General features: G+C 37.1%; 1 protein-coding gene across 2 annotated transcripts in view; it reads left to right on the top strand.

Annotated features, from left to right (window-relative positions):
* PTPN4 (protein tyrosine phosphatase non-receptor type 4) overlaps positions 1 to 19085 on the top strand; it is a 183426-nt gene that overhangs the window by 98602 nt on the left and 65739 nt on the right. Inside the window, exons 10-11 of one of the 2 annotated variants that reach the window (XM_081242820.1) lie at positions 6718 to 6806; positions 16358 to 16421. The exons of the other annotated variant lie outside the window; for it this stretch is intronic. Coding sequence (XP_081098946.1) covers positions 6718 to 6806; positions 16358 to 16421 — 153 coding nt within the window. The remainder of the gene's footprint in view (positions 1 to 6717; positions 6807 to 16357; positions 16422 to 19085) is intronic. 2 annotated transcript variants of the gene reach the window in all.

The raw sequence follows: 19085 nt of genomic DNA, 5'->3' as shown, positions 1-19085 counted from the left end.
TTGAACATACTAAATTAATACCAAGGAACATTGTGGGAGCTAAATTTAAATATTTATAAAGAATTTCTGACCTCTGAAAACGGAAGAAGCGCTATCTCAGGAGTAATTGTTGGCCTAAGTAACTTGTTAAATGAATGGCTTGAGGGCTCACTAAATTCCTATCATCTTTACTAGAAAATCAGTTAATATTTATCACACTGTGAGAGTGGAATAAAATAGCATAATAGAGCTATATGATATCTATACCGTAGATCTTCCAGTTTAATCTCTGTTTTATAAAGAAGTTAGCATGATATAAACTCTTTGTTTTCCTAAGAAACTGATTCCTGGTTATCTGGATATAAATGTAATCACAGAAGGCTTGGCCTTAGGTTTCTGGTTAGGTATAGGATGCTTTAAATTGACCCTAAAACAGTTTTACCCAAGTTTTGGGCTTAATTGTGAATATCTTATTTCCATAGGTGTTTGTAATAATGATGAAGATAATTCTACTGAAAAATAACTTTTGCCCTTCAAAGTTTCAAGCAAAGGAAAGCTTAATGATGCTATTTTGATTATTCATTTATTCATTCAGTGAACATTTTTTTTTGGCGGTACACGGGCCTCTCACTGTTGTGGCCTCTCCCGTTGCAGAGCACAGGCTCCAGACGCTTAGGCTCAGCGGCCATGGCTCACGGGCCTAGCTGTTCCGCGGCATGTGGGATCCTCCCGGACCGGGGCACGAACCCGTGTCCCCTGCATCGTCAGGTAGACTCTCAAGCACTGCGCCACCAGGGAAGCCCTGGTGAACATGTATTGAGCACCTTCTATGTTGCAAGTCCTGTTTATAGACACCATGGATACAGCAGTGAGTAGATAAAATCCTACCCTCATGAAGCTTGCATTCCAGTGGGCAAGACAGAGACTCTAAGCGAATAATTGAGTACCTTAGAGTACATAGTGTGTGATTCCATGGAAGTAAAGTTCAAGAATAGGCAAAATACCAGTCTATATCAGCAGAGGAAGTCAGAGCAGCAGTTCCCTCTGCAGAGGTGTTACTAGCTGGGAGGCTCCTGAGGGAGCCTTTTGGGATTTGGAAAAATGTATATGTTGGTTTGTGGTGGTTACATGTAAGTGTATATACTCAAGTTATGCGTGTTGTAAAATTTTGAGTTGTACACTTAAGATTTGTGCATTTTACTGTATATTCTACTCAGTTTTCTTATGATTAATTAAAAGGTAGTGTATCAGATTGTGATAGATGCTGTGGAGAAAAATTAAGGTGAGAAAGGGGAGTGAGACCATCAAAAATGGGATATCAGAGAAGGCCTTACTGAGAAGGTGAACAGACGTGGGGGAGTCCTGCAGGTATCCGTGGGGAGAATGTTCTAAGCAGAAGAAACAGCAATGAAAGGCCATGAAATAGTGTGCTTTGCGCCTCAAGGAACAGCACAGAGACCAGTATGGGTTGTACAGTGAGCTGGAGTGGAGCGTATTGACACGGTCCAGGTGGACCAGGGCTTTATAAGAATTTTAGACTTTGGCTTTTAATTATAAGCAAGGCCAGTTGAGGGTTTGAGGAGATACAAGACATGGTGGGATTTACGTCTTTTTAAAACTTGTTTTGGCTGCATCCTGTGTCTTGCGGGATCTTACTTCCCTGACCAGGCATCGAACCCGGGCCCCTGCAGTGGAAGCGTGGAGTCCTAAGCACTGGACCGCCGGGGACGTTAGGCAATCTCCGTGTGTTTTGAGTATGTAAGTGAGAGCACTGACTGACGTACTGGCTCTCGGGTGTGAGAGGAAAAGGGTCCAAGGAATATGCTTCTAGCGCTTCGGCCGGAACAACGGGAGGGACGGAGTAACGTCAGTAAGACGTGCGACAGCCAGAGAGAAGCAGCTTGGAGAGGGGGGTCAGGAGCGAGTCTTGGGACGTGCAACCGTAGAAGACTTTCCTCAGTCGAAGTGAAGGAAGGCAGGCCACTCGGTATATATGGAACTGGAGTTCAGAGGTGAGGTCTGGACTAGAGCCATACATTGGGGAATGGTCAGCTTACAGATGAGACTGAAAGCCGTGACACGGGAGCACTGAAGGAACATGACTAGGAGCAGCTGAAGGTCGGAGGTCCTCAGAGCCGGAACACTTCAAATGTTAAAGGTTACATGAGGAAGAAACAGCCATGTAGATAGAAAGAACGCCTTTCTTCCTGTCAGGCACTTACGTGTCTTTGAAGCCAAGTGAATCAGGTGTGGTCAACTACGTCAGATGAGAACTGGATTAGAAATCTGGAAGTTATTGTAATAGTACCAGCATTGACTCTGTAATAGCAATTTTGGAGCTATAGTGATGGCCAGAGGCTGACTGATTAGAGAGTATTCAAGAAAGACTGTGAGAATAGTAATTTTGAGAGATTTTACTGTACAGGTTACAGGTAATAATCACAGGAAACACCTTTATAGCATTTATTATGTGCCTGACAACCTTCTTAGGGCTTATGTATATTGATCTCATTTAATGCTTAAAACAGCCCTGTGAAGTAAGAGTATTATCATCCTTGCTTTCCAGATGAGGAAAATGAGACACCGAGAAGTTAACTAATCTAATCATATGATATCTGTTTCTGTTTTAAGGTTCTTCGAAACCTTGTTTCTAACCTACATATATTTGAGAACTTGTGGACATATTTGTTCGAATAATCAAATAATTTAAAAATATAATCCCTTGAAACAGAGAAAAGAATCTCTTCTGTACAATAGAGCTATATATATGATTTCATCGATGTCACCCTAGAATACTCAGATCACACAGTGATTTTCCATATTCTGCTGTGTGCTTTTACTCATTAGGACCTGTCTAGACATAGCTTTTTTTTTTTGTCTTTCCCCTTTTTCATTCTTTTGTATCTTTATGAAAGTATCAGTAGGTCATTACTTGTGTTCACTTTCATTGAATAATTTGAGAGCACATAACACTGTTAGACCTATATAGGGCACACAGAAATATTTTTTAAATTATTAATGAGTGTGTGTTATGGCTAACTTTATACCTAACTATGAAAAATATACAAACATAATGATTTTAAACTAATGATATATATAGGGGAAAATCATAAAGCTGAAAGGTAAAAGTGAAAACAATTTCAACATATATTACAGAAAGTTTTTTACTATTCATATTTTATAAAGAGTTCCCACAATAGAGTAATTTTTAAAAACATATAAGTAGAAATACAGGAAAAACAGAGATGAACATGTTTAAGTATAACTTGGTATAACCCCTTTGGAGTGCAAATGATATGATATGATATGAATATAATATTTGACCACTTCCATTTCTCAGACTCCAGCCTTTTTATAGAGGTGTTTTAAATAATGTGTTCAAGGATTTTTATTATAGCATTGTTTGTAATATTAAAAATTTAGAAATCTCTAAATGAATCAACAGAAATGGTTAAGAAATTGTGATAAATTCATATTTTGGAATAATATGCAGCAGTTAAAACTGATGAGTTAGAGGTGTATATATTGATATGAAAAGATATCTACAAAATGCTAAGTGCAAAAGAAAAATTACGCAACAATATTTCCCAGTTTTTGTTGATTAAAGAAATTGTGTGGTTATAAATACTACATATTTATATTTTGTATATATAAACAAAGATCTAGAAGAATATACATACAGTGGTCCCCCCCTTATCCATGGTTTCTGTTTCTGCGGTTTCAGTTACCTGAGCTCAACTGTGGTCTGAAGATACGAAATGGAAAATTTTAGCGGCTTTGTGTTATTATTCTATTCTTCCCATGTGACTGCAGAGAGACTAGAATGGTTAAGTGGTCCTAGCGACTTAGTGGAGAGCAGAACTGTGGTCTCCACCAGAAAGGAGGGGAGGGCACTGCAGGGCAGCGTGAATGGACAGTTGAGGCCTGGGTAGGGAATATTAGAATATCTGTTCATAGTCCTCCTAAGTCTCATCCTGCTTACATTGCTGTTTTTTTAACATGTTGTAAAATAAATCACATATCCCCGTGTGTATATCTCAGTGAACATCTTTGTAAATACTACGCAGGTCAGCAGTAGGCTTTAGCCAGCCATTCCAGAAACGCTTTTTATACACTGTCCCAATCATAGCCCCTTCCTACATTGTTCTTCTGTGGTTTTATCACCCAGTGTGCCTTCCTGGATACTGTAATTTGGTCTTGCTTTTTGTTTGTTTGTTTTAACTCAATAACTTTAAATGTCTTTTAATCCCTTCTTCCCTTACCGTTCCTTAGAATTTTCTCGTTAAAGAACTGCATCATTTCACCTGTAGTGTCACACAGTCTGGACTTTGCTGATTACATCTTCATGGAACAATTCAGTACATTCTACTGGGCTAATGAAGTTTTCACAGAGAAGGTGGACTTGATCTAGACTTTGGTTAGGTTTGACTTGATTCATTGGAGAGACATGAAGAGATGAGAACAGCATTAATTAAAATATTACTTATGAGTACACAAAACACGTGGAATGGCCTGATGGGAAGCAGGTTTTTACTAATTATAAAGGGGAAAATGAAATGGGATGGGGTGGTCGTTTCAGTGCCAAGCTAAACAGCAGAGATATTTTCCTACAGATACTAGAGGTCCATTCATTTCACAAATGGGTAGGCCTTTCTACATCTAAGAACCTGAAAGGGCGCAAAACAAAGGCCCTGCACTTTGCTACTTAGGTTCTAGTGAAGAAGAGAAAAAATAAACAGATTAAACAAGTCAATGTATAGCGTTATATTAGATAGTAATAAGTGATAAGAAAAGCATAAAATAAGGTGGTCAGTGTTCATTTTTCTGTACACTGGAATTAATAGCGTTTGTATCCATAAAGGGCATAATACTTATTTTCTTGCGTTCCCTTGCCCAACTCTGGCAATACCTTGGGAACTGACACTTCAGTCTAGATAACTATAATTTGAGAATTTGATAGCTATATAGATAGCTATAATTTGAGAATTTGAATTCCTAGATATCCCTGCAGTGTTTTTTAACGTTTTTCTATCAACATAGCAGCCTGACTGCTTTACGTATTTATTGAGTTTTGTATATCTCTTTAATGGCATTGGTTCTTCTCAAGTGCTTGGTGGTCCTTGGCTGTGTACTTCTTTGGTATTTGTGATTCCTAGTTCACTTGGTCATGCATGTTGTTTGTCTTTACTGAGGCCTGTTTTAGGTGCTGGAGGAGGGAAGGAAGGCACTGCCAGGTAGAATGTACCTATAGTTTGCTTTTTTCAGTTTTGGGTTCTCCATCCCTTCTGGGGATCACTCTATTCCTGTCCCCAGTATCCACACTTGCTCTACACTTTTAGACAGGCTGCACGCACTTCTGTGTCCTGTAGCTCAGTCTAGATTGTAGGGTTGATAGGAGCTGATTATCTTTCCTGCTCCCTACCTGATCATCCTGATGGTAATTTGAGGCTTCCCCTTGGGCTGTGGTTTTCTGGAATTATTTTCTTTCCATAAATCTGATCTTACCCACTTTGTCTTCACAGACTCCTCAAAATGTCTGGCCCACTGATTACATACCTTTCAGTGTTATGGATTGTTTTCAAGTGTTAGGGATTTTTTCTGTTTTCATATATCGTCTCTGATGTTTTATGAGATTGGGAGCAGAAGGAGTAAGCAGAGCGTATACTAAGTCGCCGTCTGTGAGGCTGGGCCTGCCATCTTGCTTCACACTTCTGATTGACGTCCTTTAAACAGTGATTTCAGACTCTGATAATAGTGTGCAGTGGTGCTGTTACTGCAAAAGAAAAGGAGCAGCCAGACAAATTAACATGCACTGCTGTGTTTGGCCACTTACTACATGTTAGCTTACCTAACAGGCTAATTTAGTAATAGTTCATTTAATTAGAAATTATTGAAACTACATTTTAAAGGTTTTTCCCTAGGGAGACAGTTACAAAATCTTGATTATATTTTCATCAATTAGTTCTATCTTCTGATCACATAAATGCTAGGGATGAAAGCATTATTGCTATATTTGTTTGCCTGTAGTATGTTTCAAGTCAAGAACCAGAGCTATTTCAAGACTGATTAGCAGCTGAGAAAAGTTTTAATTCCACTCAGTCTCTTAATAGTGCAGGTCAGCTGTTCACGTTGGATCAGTCAGCATGAGAACTCACCCATCAAAGCACAATTCAGATTTCCTTCTCAGGAGCCTTCCAAGCTCTCCAGCAAGTGTCCCCACTCTATACTCCCATAATGTTTTTGTTGTATTATGTCTGTTATAGAACTTCTCATTATGTTGGAAATATTATTTTATTACAGGTTGCCCTTCACCAAACTCTGAACTCTTGGTTTTGTTCACTTTTGCAATCCTACCACCATATTTACACAGTAATTGGACCTTATAGTAATAGTTTTAGAAATGGAAAGATGGGTACTAACTTATCATTCTATAAGATGAGAAGGTCTTTGATTTTCTATATCAAAGAGTCAGTCCCATTTATAAACTGTGGGAAATCCTGAAATCATTTTTGCTTTAGATTAATAAATTTTAATAATGCAACATTTAAATTTGATTTGAAGTATGTCCTTTATTTTTATGATGTAACAGTTACCATATGGATTTGTAAATACTCAGTTAACTGTTGCCTTTGATGAAATGTCACACTGTGTAAAAACACTAATCATATTTTTAAAATATATCTTTAACAGTTTATTTTAGATTTGCCATTTTCTTTTTTTTGTTGTTGTTTTTTGAAGGATCAAAGTAACAATGAAATTATGATTGGAGTGATGTCAGGAGGAATTCTGATTTATAAGAACAGAGTACGAATGAATACCTTTCCATGGTAAGAACTTCCATCAGTACTTTAGCTTTCACCATTATATTACCAAATACAATTCATATTAAAGAAAGTGGTTGTTGAGCTATTTAATGTTGTCATACAACTTTGTCCCACTTACCTGGAATCTACCAGAAGATACCAAAATAATTGAATTATTTGTTTCAGAAGTGTCTTAGTTTAAAGAAAATACTACTTTGTGAATTTTTCTCTTAGACAATCTCTAAATCTGTACTGTAGTGTAATAGCTAATATTGTCATATTTACTCTGCGTCTCACACTGTGCCAGTTGTTTTGAATACAGTACTTCACTTAAATGCATTCAGTGGGTGCTAGTTTATTAGTTGGAACATGGGCATGGTTGCTGCAACAAAGGCCCCTTATTACAGTGGTTTGTTTAAATTGGTACTAGGAAAGTATGGTGGCTCCATGGGGTTTAAAACTCATGTTTCTTTTGTGTTATTGCTCTACTGTCCTTAGCATGTTGTCCTTGTCCTCATTGTCCAGTGACTCACTCACCATCACTTCTGTATCCCAAAGTGAGGAAGAAGGAGAAGAAGCATCTGCCATTTCCCTTTAAGGGGATAACTTGAAAATTGTAAAAATCATATTGATCACATATCCCTTATGTGAATATCATATAAGTAACTCGGGTTTTTAAAAATAAACACAATGATTTTCTCTAGGGGAAGAAACAAATACAAAAGAAATATATTGTATCAATCTGTTTCTTTTTATATCTCCTAAAAGAATTGGTCCAGATTTTTCAATATCTCTGATTATTATTTAATAGGTTTTTGTAATTAGTCACTTATATATATAACACTAATAGAAATATGATAACTGACAGAAGCTATTATTTTAGAAAATTGCCACAATTACGTTGAGAAAATAAACATAAATTTCCCCAATAGGTCACTATCTAGGAAAACATGAAATACAAAATAAAAAATTGATGAAATGAAGTTCATCAAAATTAGATATTTTTGCTCTCCAGAAGACACTGTAAAGAAAATGAAAAGGCAAAAAACAGTCTTTTATAAAATACATATTTGATAAAGCACTTATCAAAAAAATGTAAAGGAGACTCTTATAGCTCAGTAATAAGACAACTTGATTAAAAAGAATAGGCAAAATATGTGAATAGATACTTCCACCAAAGGAGATACGCAGGTGGCAAATAAGTACACAAAAAGATGCTCAGTCATTAGTGAAACGCAGATTAAAACCGCAGTGAACTATTACTGTTCACCCACTACAATAGTTCCAATTAAAAAGAATGATAATACCAAGTAATGGCAAGGAAGCAAAGCACCTAGAAATCTCATATATTGCTGGTGGGAATGCAAACTAGTAGACCAACTTTGGAAAACAGTTCGGTATTTCTTCAAGGTTAAACATAGATTTACCATATAATCTGGCAATTCTATTCCTAGATATTTACCCAAGAGAAATGAAAATACAGTTCGTATAAAGATTTGCACACTGTGTTCATAGCTGTATTATTCATAACAGCACAAAACAATTCCAGATGTCCATCAGTTGGTGAAAGGACAAGCAAATTACACTTGCAGTGGAATACTGTTTAGCAGTGAAAGAAATGAACTGTTTTACACACTAAACAATATGGGTGACCCTCCCCTCAAAACATTATGCTAAGTGTAAGAAGCCTGACACGAAAGACGATGTACTCTTTGTTTCTATTTATATGAAATTCCTGAGAACACACAGTACAGAGACAGCAGACCCTTGGTTGCCATTGGAACATTTTCAGGTGCTGGAAATTGTTACGTGGTGGTTTGGGTGGGTGGTAGTTACACAGCTGAATACATTTGTCAAAACTCACTGATTCGTTTGCCTAAAATTGGGATATTTCATTTTATATATAAATTATACCTCTATAAAGCTCATAAAAGAAAATCAAAGGTCATTTAGTGTTTCATCTCACATCTTTTAAGTTCTTCCTATATAATTCAAATTGTGTTACGTTCAGAGGAGAATACAAAACAGTTCAAGACATAGTCCTTGCCTAAAAGTGGGCACATAAAAATTAATTACAAAACATAATAAGACAATTTGTAACTTAAATGCTTCAGAAAAGATAGTTACAGTTGTTGACTTTCATAATGGTAAATGCGCATCTTCAATTTTAATACTTTTCTGATTTTACTAAAGACAGTTAAAAATACTTTTTATTAATTTTACATTTTCTATAAATGTCAAAATCAGAAATAAATTCTTTTCAGGTGATGTGTTTAAAATGATAATCTAAATTTTTCTGTATTTTCAAAATTATACAATAAGGATTCTAGAAGAGTTTTTGACAAATAACTTTGGAAACACCAAGGATATAATTTCACTAGGGAAAATTGTAATGGCCTTATGGTATTTGAGATGGTTTTTAAAGGATGAATAGAAATTTCTTCAGTGCGGAGGAAGTATGGAAAAGGTATGTGTGTATAGAGGGTTCAGTCAGGGAATTCAGGGTAAAGGTACCAAACATTTGCAGGAGCCTAATAGTAAGAAAGGACGTGGCGAGTTGAGGAGATGATGGGATATTTGGTTTGATTTTTTTTTTTTCAGTTGTCTTCACTGAGGACAGAAGCAAGGGCACAAGAATTTAAGATAACGTTGCTTAGGAGAGAAATTAGATTCAGATTGTGAAGGATCTTATATATTCCATATGCTGAGGAGTTGGTATATTATTTTATTCTTAAATATTCTTGAAGGTAGTTTCATGTTGAGAAATGGAACTCATGTTTATAAGTCTTTATCACACAAGTTAGGTTAATAAAAAGAATGTGAGCATTTAAGATATTGATTGGAAAATACTATATAGTATTCCTTTAAATTTTTATTTTCCAGAATTAAACTAAGTAGATGGGATTTAAAGTTGTTAAAGCTACTAGATCTACATCATCCTGGAGCATAAGGATTTCTTCTGATCCTAACTACTCATAACATTAGTACATTTATGCATACACCACAAATTGCCATGATTCAAGATCCAATATCAATTGATTTCCAAAGAAAATCAATCGTTAAGTTCTGTGAAAATCATCAAATACATGGTTTACTTTTAGTTCTTAAAGTATGGATCTATTTTCACAAGAGCAACATACTTCTTATTAATACTACATGTGAATAAGGGACCACTTCAGCCTCATCATCTTTATTCAAATTAGCGTTCGTAGAATTGCCATTGCCCTTGAATTGATATTTTAGCAAAGTATTGTGGAAGTCTTCTTGAGGAAATCATAAAAATCACTTGATTAAAAACTGAATAGGATTACAGCTTGGAATTACCAAATTTCTACATGAATAATGAGTTTTGAGTAAAGGTGGAAGTTTTAGAGCTGATAGTTTTATAAGCTTAATAAGGAGGAAAAGACTCACTCATGGATTTTAGTGCATTTTATCTGTACCTTATAACTCTGCAGCTTGAGTGTTGTTAGCATTGTTTTTATGGATAAGGAGTGAGAAATGCCAGAGAAGCTGACTGGGCCAGTGTTAACAAGTATGATGAGTATGAAGCAGAGCTTTAAATAAACCTGGGTCTTTCAGTTTCTGAAACACTAGCTTCTCACTTACCTCTCCTCTCAAGATTAGAGCTATGTGTAGGAAAAGGGATGTTCCATGTAATATATTCCCTCATTTCTTTCCACATATGGTTATCCCTAAATTATCCAGTTCAAGTTCATACTTTTAAAATGTTGAATACTGATTTGGGAGTTACTTGGATTCTATAATTAGACTTCATTAAAATTAATGCTCATCGGGCTTCCCTGCTGGCACAGTGGTTGACAGTCCGCCTGCCGATGCAGGGGACACGGGTTCGTGCCCCGGTCCGGGAGGGTCCCACATGCCGCGGAGCGGCTGGGCCCGTGAGCCATGGCTGCTGAGCCTGCGCGTCCGGAGACTGTGCTTCGCAACGGGAGAGGCCACAACAGTGAGAGGCCCGCGTACCGCAAAAAAAAAAAAAAAAAATTAATGCTCATCAAAAAACATCATTAGTAAAATGAAAAGGGAAGAAGAGAGTTCTGGTTCCCAGTCCAGCAGGTAAAGACTTTGGAAGTTGTCACCCCTGTCCTCACAAGAAAAAAAAAAAAAACTGATAAAAACTCAAAATCAACAACTCTTTTTAGATCCCTCAGAGAATTGAGGACACAGGGCATACTTACTGCAGCTCTGAAAACTGGAGAGACAGGTGAATACAAGGCATGACAACTTACCAGGACTAGAAACCACCGCTGCAGCCACCCTTGGTAGGAGTACGTACAGGGTGATTGACAGATTGCTGGAGACGGAGCAGAGACTAGCTTGGACTAACTTACATAGGAAGGACCCCTCGTTCTCATGAGTTTTACTACCAGGCACCCTACCAGGATCTCAGGGCGAAGATTGGAGAAAAATCCACTTGCGTTCGAAGGGCAAGGGCTGGGAGTTGAGCAGGAAAATAACCATTTTGAAATATGCTCAGAGCTTTCTGTTCTCCTTAACAAAGATCTGCCCTCAAGGAAATCTGTTTTACCAATACTTAACCAACATGGGTTTTAGCAGAGCCTAACCAAGGTGGGGGAAGGGAAGTACCCATTTCCAGCCCTCTCTGTACTTCCTGTTTCAGCTAGGGAGGGGTGAGCTGAGGGGCACTGAAGGGTGCAGCCAAGGGGCCCAGACCACTAAACCCGAGACCTAATCACAGGATTAAAGACGGGTTCCTCCCCAGCCCCATACTTAACTGACACATGACCAGGGCTCCTGTATAATAACAAAGCGTCACAACTTAAGTCACTGCAAAGCTCAGGCTAATTAAGAAGGACTGTCTTGGGAAACCCAAAGACAACAGGAGAGACAGAAACCAGGGTAGTAGAGCAAATAGCCTCAAGTGCCTGCCTTAGAGACTGTTCCTTTGGAACAGTCACAATTTGAATTCGTTCCTGAAGGAATTCATGGTCCAGGGCGCTGCTGAAAATAATAGAGCAGTGTGTTGGCAATTAGAGGAGTTCTCAGCTGGGTGTGGTTTTTGAGAGAATGAGACGACTAGTACCCCTGGTCATCTCAGTATTCCTGTGGGCACACCCAGAGCTGTGCTTTTCCTGAAGAGCAACAGCAGAAGCGTAAACTGGAGGTTGAGGATGAAGATAGAGTCCATGCAAGTAAACTACCAAGTAACAGGAAGCTGGGAAGATGGGAAACAAATACCCTTACTATGATGCAATATGTAAAACATCTGGTTGCCAGCAAAATATTACAAGACACACAAAGATAAAGGAAAGTGTGACCCATATACCTGATAAAAGACAAGCAACAGTTATAAGTATACATGTGCATAATAACACAGTTTCAAAATACATGAAGCAAAAAATAAGGAAAAATAGACAATTCTACAATCGTAGTTGGAGATTTGAGCATATCCCTCTCAGAACTCAATACAAAAACTAGACAATAAAAAATCAGTTGAAATAGATTCAAGCACTATCAAATCTCTTGGCTTAATTGGTGTACAATACTGAAACTGTGCGACTCAGATTGCACTTGAACCCATGGGCGGGGACTCAAACCCAGCCAGAACCCACGGTCTTTTAACTGAGATCACACACCTGGTCTCAGGACTTACTGAAGCTCAGGTTCTTGATGTCTCATCACAGAAGGAATTCAGTGAGAGACAAAGTGATAGGTAAGAAGTGGATTTATCTAGAGAGAAACATACTCCACAGATAGAGGGTGGGCCATCTCAGAAGGCATGAGGCCCCAAAGTATGGTGTGGTTAGTTGTTATGGGCTGCCTAATTTCATAGGCTAATGAGTGGGGATTATTCCAGCTATTTCGGGGGAAGGGGCAGAGATTTCCAGGAATTGGGCCACCACCCAGTGGCCACCCAAAAGGCCACTTTTGGCCTTTTATGGTTGGGCTCAGAACTGTCAGGGAGCTGGTGGGAGTGTCATTTAGCTAATGCGTTACAATGAGCATAGAATGAGGCTCAAGGTCTACTGGAAGTCGAATCTTCCGCCATCTTGGATCTAGTTGTTTCTTACCAGTTTCTGTCCTATCCTATGGCTATGTCATTCTTTCAGAGGTTGTGCCCTGCTCCCCTTCCCTCCTGTTTCAGTACTATGCCTAGTAACAGCAAAATACACATTCCTTTCAAGGGTACGTGGTTTTTTTACTAGGAGAGAAAATATGTTGAGTCATAAAACAAGTTTCAATAAATTTTTTATTGAGTTATAATTCATATAACATTATATTCATTTCAGGTGTACAGCATAGTGATTAAATATTTCTATACCTTATGAAACAATCAACACAGTAAGTCCAGTTATCATCCGTCACCATATAAAATTATTATAGTATTATTGACTATATTCCCTCTATATACATTACATCCCCATGACTTATTTTACAGCTGGAAGTTTGTATTCTTAATCCATTTCACATTTTTGTCTTTACCTGCACCCTTTTCTCCCCGCTGGCAACCACTCGTTTGTTCTCTGTATCTGTGAGTCTCTTTTTGTTTTATTTTTTAGATTCCACGTATAAATGAAATCATAAGGTATTTGTTTTTCTCTTTCTAGTTATTTCACTTTCATAATACCCTCCAGGTCCATCCATGTTGCCATAGTTGGCAAGATGTTATTCTTTTTTATGGCTGAGTAATATTCATACACACACACATATACAAACACATCACATCTTCTTTATCCATTCATTATTGATGGACACTTAGGTTGTTTCCATATCCTGGCTGTTATAAATAGTTCTGCAATGAACACAGGGGTGCATAAATCTTTTTGATTTAGTGTTTACATTTTCTTTGGATACATACCCAGAGGTGGAACTGCTGGGTCGTATGGTAGTTCTATTTTTAGATTTTTAAGGACCCTCCATACTGTCTTCCATGGTGGCTGCACATATTTACATTACCAACAGTGCACAAAGATTCCCTTTTCTCCACATTCCTTGTCAACAGTTGTTGTTTCTTGTCTTTTCAATAATAGCCATTCTGACAGGTGTGAGGTGGTAACTCATTGTAGTTTTGATTTGCATTTCTCTGATAATTAATGATGTTGAACACCTTTTAATGTCCCTGTTGGCCATGTGTATGTCTTTGTAAAAAATGTCTATTCAGGTCTTCTCCCATTTTTTAATCAAATTTGTTTTTTGATACTGAGTTGTATAAAAAAGTTTTTTATATACTTGGATATCAACCCCTTATTGGATGTATCATTTGCAAGTTATCTTCTGTCATTTGGTAGGCTACCTTTTTGTTTTGTTGGTTTGCTTCATGGTGCAGAATCTTTTAATTTGATGTAGTCTCATTGTTTATTTTTGCTTTTGCTGCCCTTACCTGAGGAGACATATCCAAAAAAATATTGCTAAGACTAATGTCAAAGAGGTTACTGTCTGTGTTTTCTTCTTGGAGTTTTATGATTTCAGGTATTACATTTAAGTCTTTAATCCATTTTGAATTTATTTTGTATATGGTATGAGAAAGTTGTCCAGTTTTCATTTTTCTGCATGTAGCATCCAGTTTTCCCAACACCATTTATTGAAGAGACTGTCTTTTCTCCATTGTATATTCTTGTCTTCTTGTCATAGATTAATTGACCATGTGAGCATAGGTTTATTTCTGGGCTCTCTATTCTCTCCCACTGATTTATGTGTCTATTTCTATGCCAGTACCAGCCTGTTTTGGTTACTGTAGCTTTGTACTGTAGTTTGATATTAGGAAGCATGATTCCTCTAGCTCTGTTATTTCTCAAGATTATTTGATTTTTCACAGTCTTTTGTGTTTCCAAACAAATTTTTTTTAACTTTTCATTTTATTTTGGAGTATAGGTGATTAGCAATGTTGTGATAGTTTCAGCTGTACAGAAAAATGATTCAGTTATACATATACATGTATCTATTCCATGCAAATTTTGAAATTATTTGTTCTAGTTCTGTGAAAAATGCCATTGGTATTTTGATAGGGATTGCATTGAATATATAGATTGCCTTGGGTAGTATGGTCATTTTAACAATATTAATTCTTCCAATCCAAGAATACAGTGTATCTTTGCATCTGTTTGTGTCCTCTTCAGTTTCTTTCATCAGTGTCGTATAGTTTTCCAGGTTTTACATCCTTAGGTAGGTTTATTCCCAAGTATTTTATTCTTTTTAATGTGATGGCCAATGGGATTGTTTCCTTAATTTCTCTTTCTGATAGTTCGTTGTTAGTGTATAGAAGTGGAACAGGTTTCTGCATATTAATTTTGTATTTTGGGGTCCTTTTTTATGATTTTCATGTCTGTGTTTACGTTGCCCATCTGTTCTTTGTTCTTGCTTTCTACTTTATCCTTTGGAGCTCTTAGCCTGTTAATCGTAGTTGTTTTAAACTCCCAGTCTGATAAGTCCCACATTCCTCTCATATCTGGTTCTGATGCTTACTGTCTTTACATCGTGTTTTTTGCCTTTTGGTATGCCTTGTAATCTTTTCTTGATGGGCAGATAGGATACCCTGGTAACAGGAACGCTGTAAATAGGCTCTTAGTAATGTGGTGGTGAGGTGTCGACGGAGGGGGGTTTTCTGTAGTCCTGTGATTAGCTCTCAGTGTTTTAATGAGCCCAGGCCTCTAGACTGTGAGCTTCACAGTGTTTCTCATTTTTTTTCTTCTCCCCTTGGGTGGGACAGGATGGCTAGAGTGGGCTGGACTTGGGTATTTTCCTTCCCCAGGTCAGGCTCTGGTTAACAAGATTCCCCTAAAGGTAGGCCTTGTTAAGAGCAGAGCGCTCTGGCCTAGTTCAGCATGGTTTCTTTCCCTTTCCCTGTCGGAAATCTGAGGGTACTTTTCTTTGTATTTACTGTCCCAATCTGTTTGAGCTTCTAGAGCTAAATCTCACAATACCGTGAGGTCCGCCCTATGACTGGGGCCTCTTGGGGTTTTTAACTCTCGGGGTTGACCACGCTGAGCCTTCAACAACTCATAAAATACAGTTCAGGTTTTCCTGCCCTGGCACTGCTTCCTCTGGCAGTTTCTGCTCCTGAATCTTCTCTGGGAAGCTCTGATTCCCTGTACTCAGCTGTTGGTCTCTCAAATCTTGGGGGTAGCAGTCTGCCCTGTGCTCTTCCCTTCCTTGTGTATTTAAAAAGAGTTGTGGATTTTTCAACTGTTGAGCTTTTTACTTGTTGCCAGGATGGAGTGGTGATTTCCAAGCTCTTAACGTGCAGAAAACTACTTGCAGTTTTAAAGAGTAAATAACTATATTATTGGTATTCTTAAAATTTTAACCTGTGATATGTGTTTTTATGTATTTCTTTAGATACAAAATTGGGAAATGTATAGTTTACAGCAAATGTTCTGATAAAACTAAGCTCAGTTGCGCATATAAATTCTAATTATTTTTTCACAAAGCACCAAAAACTTTAGAGTCTTTATGTACTTTATATATGTATATATAATTAAATATTTAGACATTACTAACCATACAGTTAAAAGGTTGTTTTTAAATTTTTTTGATTAATATTTTTATCTTTGTTCAATATTTTAAATACTCCAATTCATTCTCTTTTTATCCAGGTTGAAGATAGTAAAAATTTCTTTTAAGTGCAAACAGTTTTTTATTCAACTGAGAAAAGAATTGGTGAGTTGATCTTATTAACATAACTTAAGTCCTTTAAGAAATAAGTCGTCATTCATTACAGAACTTTCAGTGCAAGTAAACGTGTTATTAATACTGTTAATAACTGCCTACTCAGTTAATTAATTCACATTTTAGGACAAAGTATTTCCCTAGTGTTTCTGTGGTTCTGATCAGAAGTTATTCTAGATATCTGTTCTGCTATCTCTTGAACTTAGAAACTGATCTCAGTTGTGATGTTCATTGTCGTCCCCAGTGCCCATTCATGAGGTCAGTAACTGAGCATTTATATGTCCTTTTTCTTTTTCTTTTTTTTTTAAACTAAATCTACAGCACTTCCTTTCACATATGAGTACATTTCATTTGGGGGATTCTGAGCGTTTAGTTTTGTTCCTAGTTCATGAACGTGTGGTACATTTCCTCCCTTTGTTGGACTGGTGATGTCCTTTTTGTGTATTAAATACAACACGTTATCACAGAAAGTACAGTGTTGGAAAGAATTTCATCTTATAAATGATTTTATCTATTTCATCAAATTAAATTAACCTTATCCTTTGACTGACATTACTAGAAGTCTTGACAAATTAATGCACATTTCAGGATGTTTATATGTGTCTATGTGTATAAAATGTATTCAGGGACTTCCCTGGCAGTCCAGTGGTTAAGACTTCGCCTTCCAGTGCAGGGGGTGTGGGGTCGATCCCTGGTCGGGGAGCTAAGATCCCACATGCCTCGAGGCCAGAAAACCAAAACATAAAATAGAAGCAATATTATAACAAGTTCAATAAAGACTTAAAAAAAAATGGTCCACATCAAAAATACATAATAAATAAATAATAAAATAAAATGTATTCAAAGCCTTAAAATATATTTGAATCAAATGTATTTAATAGAGGATATTGATCTACTGACTATTGATTCATCATTTATACTCACAAAACATAGAAGTTTTATTTCAAGAGAGTTTTTATTGAAATAAAACCAACAGAAATTAAGTATAGTGCTTGATAAGTATATAATATACAATGTTATTATGTAGAACATTGCTACCACCCTGGAAGCTGGTATTATTGCTAATGGAGGTGATGCCCACTAGCACTCATTAACTCTCCCAAGAGGTAAATATTATTCTCATTTGTATCATCATGGATTAGTTTGCTTAGTTTTGAATTTTAAAATATAAAATCATACAGAATGTTTTCATTTTTATCTGCCTTCTTTCCCTTAACACTGTGAGATTCATCCATGTTGTTACACATAGCGATAGTTTGCTCCATTGCTGTGGAATTCTACTGAATGTGTATACCATACATTAGTTATTCATTCTTACTATGTTAGTGGACAGCTTTGCCATTTCCACGTTGTGGCTATTATGATAAATGCTGTTAATGAACATTCTTGTACATGTTTCAATAAATGTTTAGAGGAATAAAATATAATAAATCATATCTGGAAACTAGAGAACAGACATTTTACTTTGATAATTATCTTGGTAGGAGGCAGTGTTTAAGTCAACTTTTCCAATTTGCTCCCCATTATAGTGCTATTGTTGTTAGTAATAATAATAATATAGTATCTAACATTTCTTAAGGTCTTACTGTGTGCCTGGTAATGTATCAACCGTTTTCATATCATTTAATCTTCACAGCCATTCTCTGAGGTAGTGTTAGTGCATACAAAGCAACTGTTAAACATAATTAAGAATTCTCTGGTGATCAAGAAGTGATATTTTAAGCATATCATCTTCTAACATCACAGTTTAATATTTATACATAGGCATTTTACTGTATTTTAGTCATGGAAGGTATCTTCATGACCTTTTGATAGGCAAAGATTGCTTTAATAGGACATAGAAAGGAAACTAACATTAAAGGAGAAGATCAGTAACTAGAACTGTGTTAAAATGAAGAACTATGTTCGTCAAAAGACATGATTAAGAAAGTCAAATAGCACACAATATATGTATCACACACACACCCCATCTGTGTCCTTGGTTGTGTATCCATCCCAATCCAGAAGTACGCTAGTGATTTCAACAGACACTCCAGAACTGAGAACATCTCCATGGCCAGTAACATGAAAAGCTGTTGAGCCTCAATTAAGCATCAGAGAAATACAGATTATAACCAAAATGTGATAATTTCACGCAACCACCAGAATAGTGGAACAAAAAGATGGGGAGCCAGTGATCGGGGAGTGTGAGGAGCATGCGCTGCTGGTAGAAGGGGGTGCCTGTCGGGCTGATCGTTTCGGGAACTGCTGGGCGGCACCGACTAGAGGCGAGCGCGTGGCATCTATGGCCCAGCAACAGAAATTCGCACCTACGTGCATCGGACAAAATACAGGAATACACACAGGAACAACATTTTCACGTCACCAGACTAGAAACATTAAATGTCTGTCAACAGTAAACAGGTAAATAAACTGTGGTCTGTTCACATGAGAGAATAGTGTGGAGAATGAAGTGAGTCAATTACTGCTTCACAATTACATGGTGGAATATAGAAACATAATATTGAACAAAAGAAGCCAGACCTAAAGACATACATGTATGAGTCCGTGTATGTAAACTTGAGAAACAAGCATGATTAACCTGTGGGCATAAAAGGCAGAAGGTGGGCACATGTGTAGAGGTTATCTGGTAGACAGGAAGACAAAGGACACTCG

Source organism: Mesoplodon bidens (assembly GCF_964165515.1).
Source record: "Mesoplodon bidens genome assembly, chromosome: 8".
Taxonomy (NCBI): domain Eukaryota; kingdom Metazoa; phylum Chordata; class Mammalia; order Artiodactyla; family Ziphiidae; genus Mesoplodon; species Mesoplodon bidens.
The sequence above is the reverse complement of the archived record's forward strand: the minus strand, read 5'-3'. Positions and strand labels throughout refer to the sequence as shown.